Source organism: Neophocaena asiaeorientalis, unplaced genomic scaffold, assembly GCF_003031525.2.
Source record: "Neophocaena asiaeorientalis asiaeorientalis breed wild unplaced genomic scaffold, Neophocaena_asiaeorientalis_V1.1 scaffold388, whole genome shotgun sequence".
In the NCBI taxonomy this organism is placed as follows: Eukaryota; Metazoa; Chordata; class Mammalia; order Artiodactyla; family Phocoenidae; genus Neophocaena; species Neophocaena asiaeorientalis.
This window is the reverse complement of record NW_020172738.1, coordinates 1893079-1914475: the sequence shown is the minus strand read 5'-3', so window position 1 is coordinate 1914475 and position 21397 is coordinate 1893079. Positions and strand designations below refer to the sequence as shown.

Genomic DNA, 21397 nt, shown 5'->3' with positions numbered 1-21397 from the left:
CTTCCGTCCACCGCTAAGCGGTGGACGCCTCTTCTCCTGCAGATATAAGGCGGTTGCTTCTCTTCCTAAAGTACCCCCCCCACCACCGTTCACATTGTCTCATTTGTTACTTCTCATCCCACTCACTCCGTCTTGCAAACCACCCCACAATTTATCCTGATCACCATTTCACTCTCCGGAAGCTGAGTCAGAGGCAGGCTTTCAGCTGCCACCACTGAACCTTCTCTAGAGCGTGAGAGAAGCCCAGTCCAAACTATGATTCAATCGTTTACAGTTTCCAACGAGGGACAGCCAAGAGCCCTGCGTCGTCAAGGTGGTTCCTCTATTCCTGGCTGCCTCATCTTCTCCCTCTCAGCCACTGGATGGGGACATCTCTGTGGACGGTGCCACCGTGGCCAGCTGCCCAGCCAGGACTCAGGTGGGCAAGACAAACACCTTGTTCTCCTCTGGCTGAACCGAATCAAGCCTGATTCCTTCCCATCATTCTCAAGGAAACTAAACCTAATCAACAACATTGCAGCCTGTTCAAGAGAGCAAACTGGTCATGTCCAGGAATTTCCCACTCCCAGGCTTGTCTCCACTGCCTCTCCTCCCCCTGGGCCAGAGCTCAAACTCCACGCAGTGGACGCCCCAATGGCAATGCGGGAGGGGCTGCCCAATTCCGGCCCTTGGCCTGTCTCCTACCTTTCCCAGGTATATCCTGCCCCCTCGTGGCTCTCAGGTGTCACCAGCGCCTTTCCACTCTGTCCCCACTATTTTCACAAAGTGTCCACAGCATCACAAAGCCTGGTCCACACCAGCCCACCTCAGTCCCTCTGCAGCTTTGTCCTGGGCACAGGAAGGTTTGGCTGGCCTTCCAGGCTTTTCCAAGGCCCATAGAAAACTCGGGGCTCTCTGCACATACTTGCTCTCCCCAGTCACACATTCTGCTGGCATCTCTGTGAGGTCATGGGCCAACAGAGCTCCAGAAGAGACCAGAAAGTACAACTGCTCCACGCCGGGATCCCCAAACCAAAAAGGAGCTTGGTCCATCCCTCCCACTCCATCTCTCCTCCATGCCAACCCTCTTGATTCTCTCTCCTAACTCCTCTCTCTCTTCCTTTCCAGAATCTTCTAGCCTAACAGAAGGACAGAGGAGAGCTGGGAAACAGCCTTATTCAGATGGTCTCATTCTCTTTCTCAGTTCTTCCAACCTCATGCTTTTTAGGCTTAGAAATCAAGAGTTCACCTGGGTCTTAAGTTCTTCAGAGCTCCCCAGACACTGAGTGGTCTATATCAAGTTGTCTGGGTGCTGGGGAAAGGGTTTGGGGTCACAGTGAGCAAAGATGGCATTCAAGTGAGCATCAGAGGGACGGCACACCAGTAAATGTGCCATGTGTCAGCCCCCCAAATCAGAGCCCTAGGAAGAGGTATCTGCTATGGAACTCAGACTGAGGTTTCCTTCCTCCAAGCACAGCCTTCTTCCCTTAGCCACGGTGGTCATGGAATTCTGGAGGACCAGCTGGACCCTGGAAGGCTGGTGGGCCATCATGTCCACACGGAATTCTTTGATGACAAAGTAGTAGCAGAAAACATCCAAGCAGCAGTTGACATTGGAGAAACACATGGACAATTGCAGGAACAAGATGATGTTCTGCTTGGCTCTGCACTCCACGATAAAGCCATTCCTCACCAGGAACTGCAAGAGGAAACTCAGGTGGACTGGGAGAAAGGAGACCACAAAGACAGCCAGATTGGCCGCGATGGTCCAGATACAGGTCTTCTGCTGGACCCAGTCCTGGGTGTGGTCCCGACGGGCGACCAGAATGCAAATGCTCCTGGAGGAGCAGAAACCCATGATGCTCATGGGAAGAAGGAAGCCGAAGACCTCAAGAGGGAAGAAGACCTTGGCACTCCAGGTGCCGTCAGACATGTTGTGGAAGCACGTGTAGTTTTCCACTTTCCCATGGAAGCTATAGATAGGGGTGCTCCCCACCCACACCAGGACCCAGATGGTGCAGCAGATCCCAAAGGTCTTCCTGGGGGACCGGAGGTGGCTGAACAGGAGCGGGTACCGGATGGCCAAGAATCTGTCCAGGCTGATGAAGCAGATAGTAAAGATGCTCCCATACATGCTAATGAAGTAGAGGCACTCCACGAGGGTACAGAAGGGCAGAAGGGGAGCCTTCACGTGAGACAGGGCCATCTTGAATGGCAGAGAGAACACCAGCAGCAGGTCGAAGACCGCCAGGTTGATCATGTAGATGGAGGTGGCAGCGTAGCAGGGCCACCTCTTCTTCAGGAAGGAGCTGAAGCCTCGGATGGCGAGCAGATTGAGGAGCAGACCGAGGAGGAAGGTAGGGGTGTGGACAGCCAGCTGCACGGTTTTCATCAGCACCTCCACGTCATGGAAGGAGCAGTTCTCACTCTGGTTTCGCTGGCTCATGTTCCTTCCTACAACGTCAACGGTAGATGAGATGAAGGTCCTCTTACACTCTAGAACTGATGGATTCACACGACTTGGTCAAGAATCATAAACATGACCCCTTTCTCACACAGCAATCTATGCTCTTTGAATAATGATCAGAAAACACAGGACGAAAAATTACCTCGAAATCTGTGGCCCAGATAGAACCACTGTTACTTTACGTATATGTGTGTGTATGTGCATATATATATATATGTACGTATATGTATGGGTATATATATATAAGTATATTTATAATTCCAGACTCTTTCTGTACACACACACGTGTGTGCCTTTATCTTTAATAAAAACAGAATTGTGCACTAGCAACTGTCCCTTTTTTTCCAACCAGAAGTCTTTCTGTTGAAAGTAGTAACAATAACATAAGCCCTGACCCAAACTGGTTTCATCAAAGAGTGAATTTCACAGAACTGGAAACATGAAAACTAGGGCAGGGCTGACTTGAGCTGCAGATCGTACAGCTTCAAATGCTCTTTTCAGGACCCAGCTCCTCTTTATATGTTGCCCCTCTGCTCCACCCCACCCCCACCCCGAAGGCTGAACAGAGCTCACCCCACCCCCGAATGTAGGGCTGGTGGCAATCAGGGCATCACATTCCCCTGGACACTGTCATTGGTCCATTTATAGGTCCAGGGATGAACAATAGACCCAGAGGCGATGAAAAGCAATGAAACTCTTGCTTGGGTTTCTAGGAAGGGGGTTGGGGCTTTGGAGTTGGGAGGATAAAGTCTGAAGCTGCTAAAACCTCTTGTTCTCCGAGGAGAAAACCAGACAGAAATTGGAGAAACATGGAAGAAAGAACATTCCCAGAGGGAATGAAGTAAGGGCTTGAGGTCTCCTCAAGGCAAAGAAAGGCCTTTGGACAGGTGGAAAATTAGAGCTGGCCTCAGGGACAAGATGATCAAGGCTGCAGCTGTGGCTGCAGATGGAAGCTGGAAGCCAGCAGAGAGAGGGAAGTCACAAGCCCTTGGGAAGGAAGGAGCTGAGTACTTTTAAGACCCTATAGAGAATGCCATTCCAAAACCCCCTCTAACTGCTAGCAAAAAACAAAACAAAAAAGCACATTTATCTCTCATCCATTGAGCACTATATATAGTAAATATGTAATTACATTATTTGGTTTGGTGGCTTTCCAAAAATTCTACATTTTCCTATGTGCTAACCTTTATTATAGGTTTATGTCATGAGAGATCTAGGAAAATGTATTTGCTCATATCCAAAGCTCCAGACTCCTGTGGCCTGTGTGAATGGCACCTCCTGAAGGTGTGCAGCATAAGCCCCAGGTGCACCTGCCCCAACACTAGGGTGCCTGGAATAAATTAACTGCAGGCTGGTAGGCTGCCCCCTCCCAAAAAACATGCCGAACTATCCACCAAGAGCATCTCAAACAATAGCTAGAATAGTTTGGAACCGACAAGATAAATTTCCAAAGTGGTGAGAAGGGGCTTCCCTGGTGGCGCAGTGGTTGAGAGTCCGCCTGCCGATGCAGGGGACGCGGGTTCGTGCCCCGGTCCGGGATGATCCCACGTGCCGCGGAGCGGCTGGGCCCGTGAGCCATGGCCGCTGAGCCTGCGCGTCCGGAGCCTGTGCTCCGCAACGGGAGAGGCCACAACAGTGAGAGGCCCGCGTACCACAAAAAAAAAAAAAAAAAGAAAAATGGTGAGAACAGGCAAGAACCCAATTCGATCCAACTGAAAGGTGTTGCAGCACCAAAGAGGAAGACTCATTTGGCTCAGAGAAGTCACCTTCAACATCAGAAACAGCAGAAAACCAAGAACCGCAAAGATAAAAACAAATACAAGCTGTGCTTAAAGAGATCCGACAAGACTGCAAAAAAAGGAACTTGGGCATCTGTTTTTGGCTGGGTCACGCTCAGGCAGACTCCGTGGGTGAACCAAGCGCACATCGCTGATGATTCAAAGATTAGAACTGAAGTGGCCAAGAAAAAAATTGGTGATGCTCAGAGATAAACCCAAACTCAAGCCCACAACATGGCTGAATTGAACAAACCGATGCAAAACAGAGAAAAATGGCCTGACGGAAAGCATCCGTTCTAGGATGCTGGGATTTGTCTGAATTGATTGTACCAGGTGTTTGTGTGGAAAAGAGACAAAACTCAGCTATCAGCGTCCTTCAGCAGGACGATCCTAAAGGTCACATTTGAATTGCTGAATTACTTCATTTTTTAAAAATATTTATTTATTTATTTATTTATTTACTTGACTGTGCCGGGTCTTAGTCACGGCGGCCTCTTAGTTGTGGCATGTGGGATCTAGTTCCCTGACCAGGGATCGAACACAGGCCCCCTGCAATGGGAGTGAGGAGTCTTAACCACTGGACCACCAGGGAAGTCCCCTGAATGACTTCAAATGGGAGCTTTTCAAACGGTAATTTTTGAAGCTAGAAAAGCACTCTGTGGACTAGCAAAAAGAAATTAGGTTGAAAAAAATACTTCCAGCTAATGGTAGAGTGAGCAGAAACTCTAAAAAATTAATCCTCTGAATTCCCTCTGAAAGTTCAAAGAAACCATCTTTTAAACAATCTTTTTTATAAAAAGATCAGGAACTTCACTGGAATAAGATAAAAAGGCTTCAGGCTGCAGCAAGAGATAAAATACTCATTTTTTTCTCAAAGATGGGCTGCCAGTAAAAACCAATCTACTTGGTAGTAGGAGCCAGCAACCTCCCCACTCTTGATCCGTTGCCTGGGGCTGTCGATAGCTCCTGTTCCGGTCAACTCAGGGACCCACTGCAACCAACTGATCGCAGTGTAAGGTGGGTGGGTGGGAGGCTGCGAAGCGGATGCTTAGACAATATTAGACATTTGACAGATTTACTAGGGGAAAGGCCTGTGAAGGATAAAGGGAAGGGGATAGACATGGACAGGGAGAGCCCTCAGACCACGACGGTGCAGCTCTGAGAATGATGGGCCAGGTCGACGGAGGGTCCCTAAGCACAAGTTGCCCATTGGAGAAGTTCCACATCTAGCAGGAATTTCCCAGGACCAGTGCTTCCATGGAGCCCAGTCGTTAGCTAGAAGCAGTCCAAGGTGAGCATGGCCCCAGCTGGGCTGTCAGTCACCAGGGCCCTGGTCCCAGCCTCATGCTAGGAAGGAAATAGAATGAATGGGGAAAGGTCATGGGTCAAGCAAATCGGGTCTGTGAATAGACGTGAAGGGCCTGAGAGGACCTTTGTTAACCACCAGCAGCTTGTGCCTGAGAGGTGGGGCCGCACTGAAATGAACAGCAGAGAAGATGAGAACTTGGGTTAGAGAAGCCACGTTTCACGCAAAATTTTTGGAAAGAAAACCACTCCCCGATGTCCCACTTACACCTTTAAATGTCATTAATACGGAACCTTACAAACATCTGTGAACAAACCAACCCAGTCTCCTGGAAACCTCTCTGAAAAAATAATTAATACCAGAAAAGTTTTGAGGGAGAAAATTTGAGCAACACGAATTCCGTGCCCAACTGGGTGGCTGTCCAGGTGTGCAGATCATAGAAAGCCACACTCAGGTATGTGTGGCTTCCAGGAGAAAACTGCCTCCAGGAGGCAAAACTGTAGATCTCCAAGAGATACTAACCATAAAGGATGCAAACATCTAGGTGGGAAAGCTTGGAGCTGAGCATTAAAAGCAGGAGACTGGAAAGAGAATGAAGCTATGATGAATAGAGTTAAAGATTTAAAAGAACAAACAGTAGAAGAGATCATCCATGTCTTTAAAAAGAGACAAGCTGTAATACCTCAGATAAATTAACAAAGAAGGAAGATGTTCTTGGGTTGAAGGAGGCAGGGGTGGTGGAGAGTACTGGAACACAGGCGGAGCAAATACTCTGTAAAACGAAAGTAAAAGTCATCGTTCTGGGGCTCCCCTGGTGGCGCAGTGGTTAGGAATCCGCCTGCCAATGCAGGGGACGCGGGTTCGAGCCCTGGGCCGGGAAGATCCCACATGCTGCAGAGCAACTAAGCCCGTGCACCACAACTACAGAGGTTGCGCTCTGGAGCCCGCGAGCCACAGCTACTGAGCCTGCATGCCACAACTACTAAGCCCGCGAGCATAGAGCCCGGGCTCCGCAACGAGAGAAGCCGCCACAATGAGAGGCTCGTGCACCGCAGCAAGGGGTAACCCCTGCTCGCCACAACAAGAGAAAGCCTGCGTGCAGCAACGAAGACCCAAAGCAGCCAAAAATAAATAAATAAATTTATTTTTTAAAAATGAAGAATACACTTTATAAAAGAAAGTCATTGTTCTGTTTTTTTAAACGTGAATTTTACAGAAAGCATACGTTTTTTGTTTTTTTTTTTTTGCGGTACGCGGGCCTCTCACTGTTGTGGCCTCTCCCGTTGCGGAGCACAGGCTCCGGACGCGCAGGCTCAGCGGCCATGGTTCACGGGCCCAGCCGCTCCGCGGCACATGGGATCTTCCCGCACCGGGGCACGAACCCGCGTCCCCTGCATCGGCAGGCGGACTCTCAACCACTGCACCACCAGGGAAGTTCTGTACGATTTTTTTAAACCTTGAAGTAACCACTGACTATTACAAACAGGATGCTTATCCTCAAAATCACTAAAAAAGATAAAAGGAAACAAAGAAATCAGACAAAATAGCAAAGAAGTAAATAGAATGGGAAGAAGTACCTAAGCATAGAAATCACAGCAATAAATATGAAAATTTCAACATATTTAAATTAACTAACATTTTCAGTTCAATTACAAAATAAAATTCGACTCTTTGTTGCTTATAAAGGACACACTTACTTAATGACAGAGAAATATTCAAAGTAAAAGTCCCACGATGAGATAGAGGACAAATATAAACAAAAGGAAAGTCAGAGTGGCAATATGCATACCTAGCACTGTAGAATTAACAATAAAACTACATATCAGGATTAAAACGTTTATTTTGTATTAATGAAAGAAAGCTCTTAAAGGCAAATATAATAATCTTATGCACTGAAGGTTGTTGTATAAAAGTACAATTGCTAAAATTCAAGAGCCATTGGCAAAGATATGGTAGTGTCAGATTTTAATATACTATAGATTTGAACAGATCGAGTTGGCAAAGTATAAATTAGAATATATAATTATATAAATAGTATAATGAATATAATTTAATTAATAGCTCTTAGATTTGATTTTAAATAAATAGGCAATCCACATTTTTCTCAAGTATCCAAGAAACAGTTGTCAAGATGAATTACCTGCCTAGCAAAAACAAAACCTTCCATTAAAAGAAAAGCAGAAACTGGGGACTTCCCTGGTGGTCCAGTGGTTAAGACTTCACTTTCCAATGCAGAGGGTGCAGGTTCAATCCCTGGTCGGGGAGCTAAGATCCCACATGCCCAGAGGCCAAAAAACCAAAACATAAAACAGAAGCAGTATTGTAATATAAATAAGAAGGCAATGTAAGCTTAGATAGAGAAGAGAGAAAAAATGAGAAGAAATGACCTTATTACTTGTGCGCTAATCCATTTAAAAACCTTGAAGTAGTTGAAAATTTAGGGGCAAAACATAATTTACTACAAGTAATACGAGTTAACACAAGCAGTATTGATTAGATCAACAACCATGAATGAAACTGAGAATGTTATCAAAGAATAAACAGTTTCTAACATAATTTTGTTTGGCTCTAGCATATTTTAAATTTCAAGGTCGAGATGATTCTCATACTCTGTAAACAATTTCAGAACATAAGATAATAATAATGAATTTCTGTTATGAAACTAATTTACCCAAATACCAAAACTTGACAAATGTAGCACAAAAGAGAAAAACAATTGCTCAAATGCATGTATGAATATAGATGCAAACATCTGAGTTACAATATTACCAAATAGAACTCGGTATATTAAAATTATAAATCATCGTTTTACCAAGTCAGATTTACCATAGAAATGTAAGGCCTTTTCAATGTCAGGAAATTTGTTGATACTGTGCGTTACGTCATCACGGCGAAAACGAAAAGCCATCTCATTGTATGATAGTTTTTCCACAAAAGTCATTTAAATGCAGGAATAGGATACTTCTTACAACACCTGATAAAGAGTAACCTGTTCACTTTAATAGCCAACTTTACATTTAATGGTTAAAAAAAAAAAAAAGAGGCATTCTTGTTGAAATTGGACACTTGCCAACACCCAGAAGTTCCAAATAATGTGCTAGACAATTAACAGAACCCAGAAGAAGAAATGAGGTATTCCCCTGAATCGATAATGCAAATGGAAATCTTAGTCAATAAATGATGTTGAGACTATCAGTGAACAACTCGGGGGTAAAAACAACTTTCAGATCCTCATCTCACACCAAGTAGCAAAAGAAATTCCAAATTCATTAATAAATTAAATTTCAAAAAAAATCAAACCATAGAAAAACTAGATGAAAAATTAGTGGTCAATTTATAAAAGCCAGTGGAGGGAAAGAAAAGCTGTTTGTCAACTTAGAATGGTTGAAAAGCAAAAGAATCAGAAAACAGACAGGACAGGTTTGACTGCACAAAATTAGAAAATTTATTTTTGTTAAAAAAGTTTAACAGGGCTTCCCTGGTGGCGCAGTGGTTGAAAATCTGCCTGCCAATGCAGGGGACACGGGTTCGAGCCCTGGTCTGGGAGGATCCCACATGCCACGGAGCAACTAGGCCCGTGAGCCACAACTACTGAGCCTGCGTGTCTGGAGCTTGCGTTCCGCAACAAGGGAGGCCGCAACAGTGAGAAGCCCGCGCACCGCGATGAAGAGTGGCCCCTGTGCGCCGCAACTAGAGAAAGCCCTCGCACAGAAACGAAGACCCAACACAGCCAAAAATAAAAAAAAAAAAAAAAAAAAAAAAAAAATTAAAAAAAGTTTAACACCAGATAATATACTGGAGGAAAGGAAGTACAACAAATAGGTTAAATGATGTTCCTTCGCTATGAAGAATATTAAAAAATGTGTAATATCAAGACCCACAATAGATAAACAGGCAAAGGACACAAATAATTCCCATAAGATTTACTAAGAAATAAAATTTTTGCTTATATAATCAAAGAAGCTGGCAAGGGTTCCGTGAAACAGTCACCAATATACTGGTGAGTATACACAAAAGTACCCAACCTTGGGACGTTGATAACTTATATTACAAGCCCTAGAAATCTTATTAGTCTTTCATTCAGAGATTCTAAAAATTTGCCTTAAGTAAATTATGCAAAAGAAGGAAAAAATATGTACAGAAATATGTGTTCACTTTAATATTTTTTTCTGATAGCAAAAAATACACGCATGCATTTAAATGTCAACAAGAGCTTAATTTCACTACGGTAAATCTAGTCAATGGAAAATTTTTGTCTGCCTGTGTTATGTTTATACTGACTACATTAAATAAGAAACCCACAAACTACAGAATTATACATTCAGAATGATTTCAAATATGATTTAAAAAACCCACGCAGAGGGAAAAAAACCTAGAAAAAGTTTCCAAATACCAAACGTTGGTTGCATTCTAACAGTTAGATGGGGGGTGATTTTTAAATCTTTTATCTTTATCTCACTCTTTTGTGTGTGTGTGTATTTTTCTAATGATAAAATGAAAACAATTGAAAAATTGTTTAATGCATTAAATGCTGGGGAAAAAGAAGAAAAATAAGAACAGCTTTTGACTTTCCCTTAAAAGAAGCAACATCTGGGTGTGTGCTTGAGGCAAGGTGGGAGCGGAAGGGAGGTTTACACAGAATTTAAAGGAATGCATTGAACTAACAGATGCTCAGTTGATGAGGCATAAATCTTGCCAGGTCAAAGATTTCAACATGGAGTGTCAGAGGGACTTGGGAACAAAGTCTGAAGTGACAGAGAATTGGACAAGTGAGGAAGCTGGTGCCACCTAAGCGACCGGAGAACAGGCACAAGAGCCCGATACCCGACAAAAAGCAAAGTTTCCTCAGTCCGCAGGTCAGCCATCACATCGTGAAAATTGTGCATGAGGAGGAAAGAAGAATATGAAAGAGGCTCAAAATGCCAGATGAACATTGAGTGCCAGAGAGTGGGTGAAGGGGAGGGAAGATGTTTAAATACAAAGTTCAGAGAGCTATTAGTAGAAACAAATGTAGACATTAAAATTTAACTATTTTCTAACGTGGGTATTTAGGTTAAATTGTCTTGTCTATTTTAAAGGGACAAAGGAAGAGAAAATTCACAGTAGACACTGAAAGTGAAAAAAAACTGCAGTGTCTCAATATAGAAAGCAGACGGGCTTTCTATATTCCTTCCTTGTTCCTATGTTCCTATGGAGGTTTAGACAAATGTAACAATTATAGTAAAAATTATAATACTCCCTAACAATTATATTAACTATAATACTTCTTATCAAAGGGGGAAGCCGATAAAATATTAAAACTCAATCATCTGGTGCCAATAAGAAACACACAAAAAACCAAAAAGGCATAGATAGAGTAAAATGATAAGATAATCTATGGATTGCCAGGCACACAGAACGCTAGGAAAGAAGGAAATATGACAAAGTAATTCTTTTTAGTAAAAAGAACTGAGGGAGTAACACAGAAACCCCACAAGGTAAATGTTATAATAAACAATTAATACGTAAAATTTATGTTCCAATGAGCATAGCCAAGAAATCCATGATGGGAACAAGCAGAAATGCAAAACAAAGTAGAAATAGAAATGTAATTGTACGTAGAGAACTTAATGCTCCCCTCTTAGAATATCACAGATCAAGTAGGCAGAGCTGTTTAGAGCCCAATGAATAAGGCAGAACTAGCAGATTAGTGAGAACTACGTCATAAATCAACGGAATACACTCTCTTGGGGAGAGGACAAGTGTCTTTCAACAGACTCATCCCATTGCTGAGCCCAGACAAGGACTCCAAGGCAATGGCAATTCCACTCTCCTGTTCTCAGATCCATTTGCTGCAGCACCGTGATAGTAATAATATATAATAAGCATTTTTATGCATTCTCTTAAGCAGTCTCTTAGGTAATGTGTCAAAGATAAAATCAGAAGTACATCACTGAAATATTGGAAAGGAACAAATATTTATATATAAAACACAGATGCAGTCACCGCTGAAAGGAAAATAATTCCTAAGTAGTCTCGTAAACAGGAAGACAGTGAGAAACGAGGTGAACCCCGGCTACACTCAGAAAATCTAGAAGAGGAGCGTGGCTGACCTGTGACAAGTGGCCCTTGCGCTGCTCTGACCACCCAGGCACCAGAGGCTGTGTGTCTGCAGGGGCTGCATGCGGAGGGACTGGGAATGTAAAGGAAGGACTAGGGTTGTTCATAATCTATAAAAGAATAGACATATCAGCGTCTCCAAGGCTCAAGACAAGCTCTACTGTGTGACTCCACAAGGCCACAAAAGAAACGGTTTCCAGGTGCTGTAAAAAGCAGATCTATCTTGCTACCAGAAGTCGGAGAGCAGACCAAACGGCCATGTAATGAGCTCTCTGTCCCCAGAGGTATGCAAGCAAAGGCAGAATATCTGTTTATTCAGAATGTTGTCAAGAAAATTCATGTATATGAGAGGTTTTCTTTTTAAACCCTGAAATAGAATATTCTGTCAATATATTGTTTTCTAATGTTTAGTGAAGAAGAGAGAAAACATCTCGTACAGGATAAAAGACTGGGCTGGGAGTCCAGAGGCCCCTGTTCTGCTCCTGGCTCTCTGGCTGTGGGGCCTCTGTCTGGGTTCTCTCATCCAAACAGCACTGCCCAGCCCTGGGGTCCTGGAGCCCGTGGCCTCACCCAGGGGCTCTCTTACTGCCAACTCGGCCACATTCTGGGCTGTGATTCCTGCAGCTGTCAGGGCCCAGTCTGCCTACATCTTCAAGGACCCAGCATCCCACTTGGGGCAGCCCTGATCCCGTGTGTGTACAGCGGGGGCATCTAAACGCAGCTGTGGCTCAGACCAAGCCAGCCTTCCTTCCTGGAAAGTCCTGGATTTTCCAGAAAACACCAGCAATGGGAAAAATGCAACTTTAGGTGGTTTGCAGGCTAAGACGATGCTTCTCTCTCTCTTTTTTTTTTTTTTTTTTTTTTTGCGGTATTCGGGCCTCTCACTCTTGTGGCCTCTCCCTTTGCAGAGCACAGGCTCCGGACACGCAGGCTCAGCGGCCATGGCTCACGGGCCCAGCTGCTCTGCGGCATGTGGGATCTTCCCGGACCGGGGCATGAACCCACATCTCCTGCATCGGCAGGCGTACTCCCAACCACTGCGCCACCAGGGAAGCCCGGAAGATGCTTCTCTTGTGCTGCCGAATCCCTCATCCTCGGGGAGCACTCTGGTGGGAGCCAACTCAGAGATGGGAGTCCCAGCCTGGGGCTGAGCAGAGCTGGTACAGCCTGAGGGACGTGGTTTGAAGAGGAACATTCCGCAGGACCAAGTTCCTTGCCTGAAATCCCAATCTCCTCTGGGGGCGCAGTGGTGAATGCCACAGTTAGAATATAAATGTTTACTTGGATGCAGTTATCTGTTACTAGTACTGCAGTGTGAGCTGGGCTTCTGGGGCACGATTAAGAAAGAACAGGACACGGGGGGATGGGGCACAGAGGCAGAATCTCCAGGAGTCCAGAATTTTGCTGTAGCTGTACTTTGAGCTTGGTGGGGGTGAAATGAGACTGGGGGAGTGCAGGGGCCAGCTCAGGGACTTGAGATATGGCCCCTCTGTGCTAAGTGCTCTAAGGAGAGAACTTGGTACATTCCTGGGATGCTGTTATAATCATGCCCACTTTACAGAGGAAGACAGTGGGGCTCACAGAAGTTAAGGAGTCTACCTAAGATCAAACAGGTAGTGAGGGGCCTCCCTGGAGCTCACATTCTGCGTCTGTCCATCTTTCCCTCACCCCATCCCCACCGGCAGCATCAGCAAGAGGACCCGGTACATCCAGGAGCTCCCAGCACCCCCTTCCTCACTCCTTTCAGTGCCTGGCACCACCCAACAGAGTCTGATACACTCAGACTCACCTCCCCTCCTAAAAACCCCATCCCTTCCTCCAGTCCACTTCCCTGATCCACCGTATCATCTGATATGATGTCCCTGCTGTGGCCGGGTAGAGCTGTTAACAGCATCTGTGTGCCATTGGGGTGAGTGTCCTGTCATCCTCAAGCAACTCCGGGAAGGTGATATAACAGTCCGTCAAAAAGGACTTATTAGGGCTTCCCTGGGGGCGCAGTGGTTGAGAATCCGCCTGCTGATGCAGGGGACGCGGGTTCGTGCCCCGGTCCGGGAGGATCCCACATGCTGCGGAGCGGCTCGGCCCGTGAGCCATGGCCGCTGAGCCTGCGCGTCCGGAGCCTGTGCTCCGCAACGGGAGAGGCCCGCGTACCGCAAAAAAAAAAAAAAAAAAGGACTTATTAAATGAAAGAGGGACTGAATTAACGACTGGTCTGGGGCAGCTCCAGGGTGACAGACGTTCCCCGTGGAGCTGAGACAGCCAGCCAGACCTGAGAGCACCAAGCCTTCCACGGAGCCCTGAGCTGCAGTGTGCACATCTCTGCCCCAGCTCCACCGCCCCGAGAGCGCAAAGCCCAGCCCAGGCCAGTCCTGCAGACATTTCCTGACTTCCCATTCTCCACCTCCACTCTTAAGAAAGATCTGGACTCCTCAGGGTTTTCCATGCTGCTGTATCTTCCCTCCCAGCCTCTCCGAGGGTTCGAGGATAATCTAGTTATAAGACATAACGGTATCCAGAGCTTGCTGGGTGCTAACTGGGGTGGGGAGGGGGAACAAGCACTTGCATCACTTACTGCTCTCCAGAGCCCCATGAGGAAGAAACTATTAATGCTCCCATTCCCCAGAGAGGTACACTGAGGCCGGGGAAGTTACACAGCTGGCGAGTGGCTGGCCTGGACTCCCAAGCATGGCTCTAGCTTGCCACGAGCACCCCACTCAGGGGCTGCAGGGTGATTCCTGGAGTTTGTCATCTTGGGCTCGTTGTGCTTTCCTGGCCAGATTCCAGGGCAGCAGGCAGCCAGGGCAGTGGAGGTTGGTGGCACGCAAGCTGAGCTCCCAAGGGGAAGGCTCCTGCACTGCCTACAGCGAGGTTTCCCCACTCAGGCAAGATGCTGCCACCCTGAGTCAAATCAGGAGGAAGTTGAGAGTTCGCAGAAAATGTCACCTGCAGTCAGGGACAAACCAGCCCTCCGCTGCCACTGCCGCTGCCACGGAGGCTGCCCGGGGCTGCCACTACCCCTGCCGAATAGGGGCAGGTGTGGACAGAGCCCAGGACCCGAGGACCCAGTTGACCTCAGGAAAGTCGCCCGCAGTCCCAGAGAGCAAGGTCAGTGTGTGGTTCTGTGTGTCGGGTTTTCTGAGCGGCCCAGGGGCTATTACCTGTAGGGGGTCCAGTGCAGCCGATGGAGTTGTGAGATGTCCTTTCTCCTCCCAGCTTGGTCACCAACTTGCTCTGGCGAGAGTCACTTCCCTCTCTGGGTCTCAGCTTCCTCATCTGTGAAATGAGGGGGTGGCACCACATTGTCTTCAAGCAGCTCCGCAGCAGCCTTGTCTGGCCAAGGGGCTCCTTCTCTCGGGTCAGGAGAGGGGCTCCTTCTCTCGGGTCAGGAGAGGGGCTTCTTCTCCTGGGTCAGGAGAGGGGCTCCGTGGGGCTCCCTCCTCTCTAAGTGCAGCTAGAATGCGGCCTGGGGTGGCGGACATGTTGCCAGGAAGAGGCTCTAGGTTCTTGTGTCCTCTCAGAGGGTCTGCGCACTCACTCAGCTTCCCCAAAACAATGTCAAGAGGCACCGCCTGAGCCGAGGTGTGAGAAGCCTCTGGAAGAGGAGGGACCATCTCACGCAGCAGACATTCTGAGCTTGGCATCACACAGGGACAGCCAGCATCTGAAAAGGGCTGTCACGGCTTCCAGCGCTTCTGGGGTTTAGGATTCAGAAGTACTGCCCACAGAAAGGAAGGTGGTGCTGGACACCTTCATATTTCAGGACTTATGGGTTGGGAAGGTCCAGCCTAGGAGATCTCAGCCCCTGCCTGCGTGTCCTCAGGGACGGTCAGCAGGGCATGCCGGTGATGTTGCTCCTTGGTCCTAGCTTCTCTGCGCCTGGCCTCCACAGGGATTTGGGTCAGCCTTGGCCTGCATCACTCCCAAGGGCCCTGTGAGCAGAGATTTCCCCGGGGCGGCCCATCTCCAGGGCAGGAAGAGCCAAGCCTCGCCCACGGGCCCCAGGAGGCTGTCGGCAAGGAACCCGTGCAGATTCCAGACATTCAGAAAAGTCTGGGCTGAAACGCAGCCTGGCAGATGCCGCTCCCTGCCCAGGAGGGACTAGGAGATCCCACGAAAGACTGAGGCACGGGCTGTTTCTACAGGCCTGGCAGGCCGGGGCTTTCAGGCATCTACAGGAATAGAAACTCTCCAAAGTGGGTCGGGGTGATTTATCCCAGCAAACTCTGTCTCTGTATAAACAGTAGCTTGTGTGTGACTGTGGGCCAGTCACCTGGCCCTCCAGAGCACGGGTTCCTCGTCATTCGGTGAAAAGCTTGACAGAACACTTTAAGTTCTCACCGTCTCCGATCCAATCACACTCGTGCTTGTGCTATGGGTAGAACCAAGTTCTCTCATTGCCCTGGGCCATGGAACACAAGCCGGCCTGGGCTCAAGGCGGGGCAGCGGGCAGTCCTTCCCCAAGCGAGGCCACCCCAGGCCCCTGGCCCAATCTAAGCCGAGGTGAGGTGCCCAGGCCAGGGCACCCTGGGTGAAGCTGCAGGAGGCCAGGAGCCCGTGGGGAAAGCAGCAGGGAGGAGATGGGCAGGTGTCCAGGGCCTGCGGCGTGGGAGCTCCGGGAAGGGGTCAGCCTCGAGGGGCCCGCAGAGAAGGACTCACAGCTCAGGCCCTCCTCAAAGAGAGCCTTACCCACCTCCCGTTCTGGCTATCTTTTTTGTTGTTGTTAATGAATATTTCTGTGTTTTATTACTGTTGCTTTTTATTTTAAATTTGGAACGCAAACACGTGATTCAAATACACATGTAAACATACAGCAAAATGTCTGTGCTCAGCACCCACCTACCCTCAGGGTGCCGCTGATTGCAGCTTCTATCACAGTTTCTATACAAGCATGTACACATATGTGGGTCCTTATTTTCTCCCTTTTAATGCAAACACAAGTCATCTTCCACCTCCCTTTCTTGAAGACCTTTGCTAACGACCCTCAACAAGGGAGTGGGCCCCTGGCAGGGGAACGACCCTCATCAAGGGAGTGGATCCCTGGCAGGGGAACGTGTGGTTCAGGTAGGCTCAGAGTGTGCTGGCTCGTTAGGGGCGGACCAGGCAAGGACTTGCCCAGGGCTGACCCATGGCTCCGGCTTCTCCATCCAGCTCCATCCAGAGTTGCCCACCGCTGTGGGAGAGGGAGGCGGGGGTGTGTGTGTGTGTGGTGTGTGCATTGCAGGCTGTAAGTGCTGGGTCACAGTCACATAGGATGCCTCCCAACCCTGCCCAGAGGAGCTACTCAGGGAACAGGGGGAGGGACAAGGTGGGGAAGGAGGATTCTAGAGGCACAGAGAACAGCCAAGGGCAGTCACGAGGATGGAGGAGCGTGGCGTTTGGGGGGATCCGGGGGTTTCTCTGTAGAGTCGAAGGGCTGGCCAGACAGCAGCAGGGGCAGGGGTGCTCAGGGGCCCCAGGGAACGTATGCACTGGATCAGAATGTCATACAGGAAGCTGTCCAATAAAACAGAATGCTCTGACATAGTCCAGAGCTTTTCTTCTCACACCCAGCCAAATCAGGACCAGCTACCGTGGGCTGGGGCAGTTCAAGAATTGGACACAGGACAGACCCACTCGGGGGGCAGGGTCAGTGTGGAGTGAGGGCAACAGCAGTAACAGGAAGGAATCAGGAAGGGAAGCGGGTGTCGGGTGGTTTGAGGGAAGGGTCGTTGTCATCAGAGGCAGCCTGATTCCGGCGAGAGCCTCAGGCGGCCAGGCTCAGTAACCGCTTCCCATGCAGCCGCTTTGTAAATTTGGCTCGTTGCCTAACTTCTGTAAATTGGGGGTCAGATATTCATTCAATCAACAAACTCCTTACCAGGCAGTGGTGATCAAGACAGACAGCAGGACCTGCCTCAGAACACTGCTTTTAGGAGTCGGCGTGACCGCAGGGCTCAGAGCACCAGCAAGTGTCCGGTACTTCACGATGCTGAGACCCCTTGGCCCCCATTGACGTATGTCTGCCTCAAGGGTCTCTCAGGAGAAAAGGAAAGCAGCAACGTGGAGAAGGAAACCTTCCTGATAGAAGGGGATGGGGTTCCAGACATGAGGCAGCCTGGACAGAGAGAGGAGGGCAGGAGACACTGAGGACGGAAAGGCAGGGAGGCACCCTCAGCGCCACACCTCCAGGCTCTGCCACAGATCTGTCCCTAAGCCCAACCTATGCATTTAGCCTGCCTAACTCAGTCCACTGGAGCACAAACGAGGCCCTTTCCGGGCGTCTGAACCAAGTCCCTGAGGACCACCCCGCCAGGCCCCCTAGTTGTTGGCAAATCAGCTGAACCCTATAGCACCCACAGAGCCTCCCTGAAAGTGGGCACTGGGTAGCCGACAGCATCAAGGTCTAGACGCTTCCTAGCAAGTAGAACCTACTAGGGCATAGCAGCCCTTTAGGATTCACCCATTCCCCTCCCACACGCCCCTTCCTGCTCTCGCTAGAAATGTAGTGCAAGGTTAAGGCAGAAAGTTCTGGGTGCTCAGATACCTGGGTGTGGGCTTTCCCTTCGGTTCCTGTCATGACTCTGGTCATTTCTTCAGAGCTCCCTGCCCCCCACAATTGTCCTCCCTGTTGCTGCTTTTGGCCCTAATGCGATCTGGAGTCCCCCGAGGGTGCAGGACTCAGACAAGGTGGACTCCAAGGCAGACGCCGAAATTCCGCAGCATCAGAGGGGCCCTTGACCATGAAGGGTGTAAAGACCACAGGGCTCTAGAAAAGATGGGCATCCAAAGCTTCCCCTCCACAAGGGAGGAAGGGTTCTGTGATTTATGTGTAAGCAGGGCCAGCACTTCGAGGAAGCATCTGAATGTAGATGCCTCCAAGTTACCACCCCTGGCTTTCTTGTCCAGGTTCTCCAAGGCCCCTCGGGGGTCTGGCCCTCAACGGGGAGACTGACCTGGGCTGAGCCATGGAGGGAGCTTCCTGGCCTTTCCGCCTCCAGCTTGGCATCCAGGGCCCCAGTCCCCCTCCTGCCTGGGCCCTGGGGGCTTCTCTCCTCTGGCCTCCGGGGCTCCATGACACCTGCCGGAGGTCACAGCTCCCAGTTACACTGTATGTTTCCCGGGGACATGATGGAGTGGGGGAAGGGTGGACCCTTCTGGAATATTCTACTCTTCGTATTTCCTGTTGCATAAAGTACACTCTGTCCTTAGCCCACGTGTCCAATGGGAGTGTAATAATCTCTTTCACGCTTTAGTTACTAAATATCTGTCCTACTTATTTTTTGTGTTTTCTCCTTCCTACATTCCTTCCCAGCCCTCTCCCACTGACACACATTTTTATCTTTGCTGCAAGAAAATTGTCAATTGGGGTATAATGGTATGTCCTTTTGTTCCCATGAATTGTCTTGCAGTGATTAATAACGAGTACATCTTCACCCCTCTACAGCTGGAGTTAGCATGGTGTTCATTTCCTTCCTGGAAATCTTTGAATTCATTTTGATTTAAAAATTTTTTAATCCTGAGTTGGAGGATTAAAAAAGCTTCTCCAATACCGAGGGCCTGACAGGTCCCTGTAAGAGTGAAGCTGACCCTCCTATTTTCATACAAAAACGCTTTGTCCCCAGAGCCTGTTGCCCGCAGCTGCGGTGCCTCCACATCTGCTCTTTATTGTCATCAAATATCTTCCCAGTCACTCCCCGCTCGTAGCTCAGTCTCCATCCCTGGACACCCCCCCACCCCAGGAGACCTCAGCAATGCCAGGACAGCGTCATCCACCATTTACACAGGCAGTCCTGAGGATCAGTCCGTGGGCTACGCCCTTATAAATAAAACCAGTCCATTCTCCAAACAAACCGTGAGGCGTACACTATCATTAGCCTCACTTACAGACGAGGAGACTGAGATGCAGCAAGGTCGAGTCATGACCCCACATGTGCGCCAGGAGCACAGCTGGACCTGGTCATCAAGCCGCGAGTCCAGGTTTGTACCTGCTGGGCCTGGCGCTCAGGGCACACCTGCACCACCTCACGGCATCCTCGCAAAGCCCCACAAGGCAGGGCCCATGAGCACCTCCGATTCATGGGTGTGGAAACAGAGACACGAGAGGTTAAACAGCGCACCCAGTTATTAAGAAGCTGAGATGCAGTGCAAACCACACCTGCCTGACTCCAGAGGCTCCAAGGTAACTGCTACCCTCACCGCCTCTTAATTTGCACGCTGCTCTCACAATGCGACCTCCTCCTCTTCGCGCCTCCCGCCCCTGGGCGCCCCCAACCCCACAGCCCCTGAAAGCTCCTCTCTCCCTCGAGCCCTCCCTCCACCTGCTGCACCCCCTGCCTCTCCACTGCCCAGTTCATCCCCAGCCCGGGTCAGTCCCCACCCCTGCTGCACTCCACCCCCAGGCCACTGAGCCAGCGGAAAACGCTCCAAGAGGCAAAGGGAGCCACTCAAAACGGCGGTCTTGGAGCACCAGCACCCCTTCCTGGTGCGAGATCAGACCCACCCCAGCCTCTCCCGTATCTCCTTCTGCCCTCCCCAGGATCCCCACCATCCACGGATGCCTTTGCCTCCAACGTCAGAGAGAAAACCTGGCTCATCGAGCATGAACCTCGGACCCCTTGTCCTCACAACGGCACGGTCTGCACCCAACCAACTTCCGCAAGGTGTTTCTGCTGCTTAGAGAAACTCACCTCCCAACTCTAGCCCACCTCACCTGTCTCCGCGGGGAACCTGCCCCATCAAGTTGTCACTGCTCTTTATGAGGGGTGTCCGTAGGGCATAGAAAAATGTTAGGGGATGTTACAAGAACAAAACTTCATTCCCTGCTTATTGGTTTTGAAGGTAGACACTTACAAATTGGATGGATACCTGTTCTATAATCTAAGGTGACCATTAAACCTTAATTTATGTATGATATGATCTTTACAGAGATTTCTGTAAAGGAACATTAACTTCTGTTACATAACACATATAGTGTTATATGAAGGGAAAGCTATTACGGAAGGAAAAGTTTTCAGTGTTCATTAAAATAATTGGATCTACACCTCTTCTAAATGAAAAGAACATGGGTATGAATATTTATAAGATGAAAGCACAGAAGCTTCGGATTAAACAACATTCTCAAAGTTCTGAACTCGAGACAGTGTTAATCACAAGGACAGTCTCCACGTGGGGCCGAAAGTCTCCAGGTCCACGTCTTCCAGCCCGGATGCATCTGCAGCCTGGATCCTTGCTCAGGCCCACCCTCCATCCTGGTCCAGGACTCCTCACCCCATTCCCTGATCCCATCACTTCCCAGCCTCCTGCAAAAAAAAAAGCACACTTTGTTCGAGTCCAAACACTGCCTCTAATGGTCTCCTTCCAGGCCTCGGTTTCCTCATCTCTACTGTGGGCACAGCTGTGCTGCAAGCACGGCCTCCGGTCATCTTACTCTCTCTCTCTAGAATTATCTGATCCTAAGTTCTGGGGAAACAGAGGCAGACAGAAGTCCAGGGTCAGACTCTCACCTTGTTCATTGGAAACAATGAAGAAAAAGCAGCCCTAATGTTATTCTGCTGTCCCCAGCCCGTCGCCTTCCCCTCCGCCTTCCCTTGCCTCTTCCCCCTTACCTGCTCCCCTCTACCCCTGCCTGCTGCAGGCCCCTGCTCTCGGCCCTCGGCCTGGCCCTCCTTCTCCCCCTCACCCAGCCAGGCTCCCAGCTCTCAGCAGCAGGCCCTCTCCTAACTTTGGAGCCTGCAAGGCCCACTGCCTCCACTGCTCCCCTGGAGCCCCCTGCTCCCCCTGCCCCGCCAG

The 21397-nt window shown here is 49.0% G+C and overlaps 1 protein-coding gene across 2 annotated transcripts; it reads right to left on the bottom strand.

Moving 5' to 3' along the window:
• Positions 1 to 42: 42 nt before the first annotated feature.
• GPR55 (G protein-coupled receptor 55) lies at positions 43 to 17501 on the bottom strand. Of its 2 annotated transcripts, none has more exons than XM_024740585.1 (2): positions 14788 to 17501; positions 43 to 2481 (listed from the first exon to the last, which is right to left on the bottom strand). In XM_024740585.1, the coding sequence occupies exons 1-2, from the start codon at positions 14927 to 14929 to the stop codon at positions 1400 to 1402; spliced, it is 1224 nt and encodes a 407-aa protein (XP_024596353.1). In that variant the 5' UTR covers positions 14930 to 17501; the 3' UTR covers positions 43 to 1399. The 2 variants fall into 2 exon arrangements, with proteins under 2 accessions (XP_024596353.1, XP_024596354.1); XM_024740586.1 differs by having other exon boundaries at positions 43 to 2433.
• Positions 17502 to 21397: the final 3896 nt, after the last annotated feature.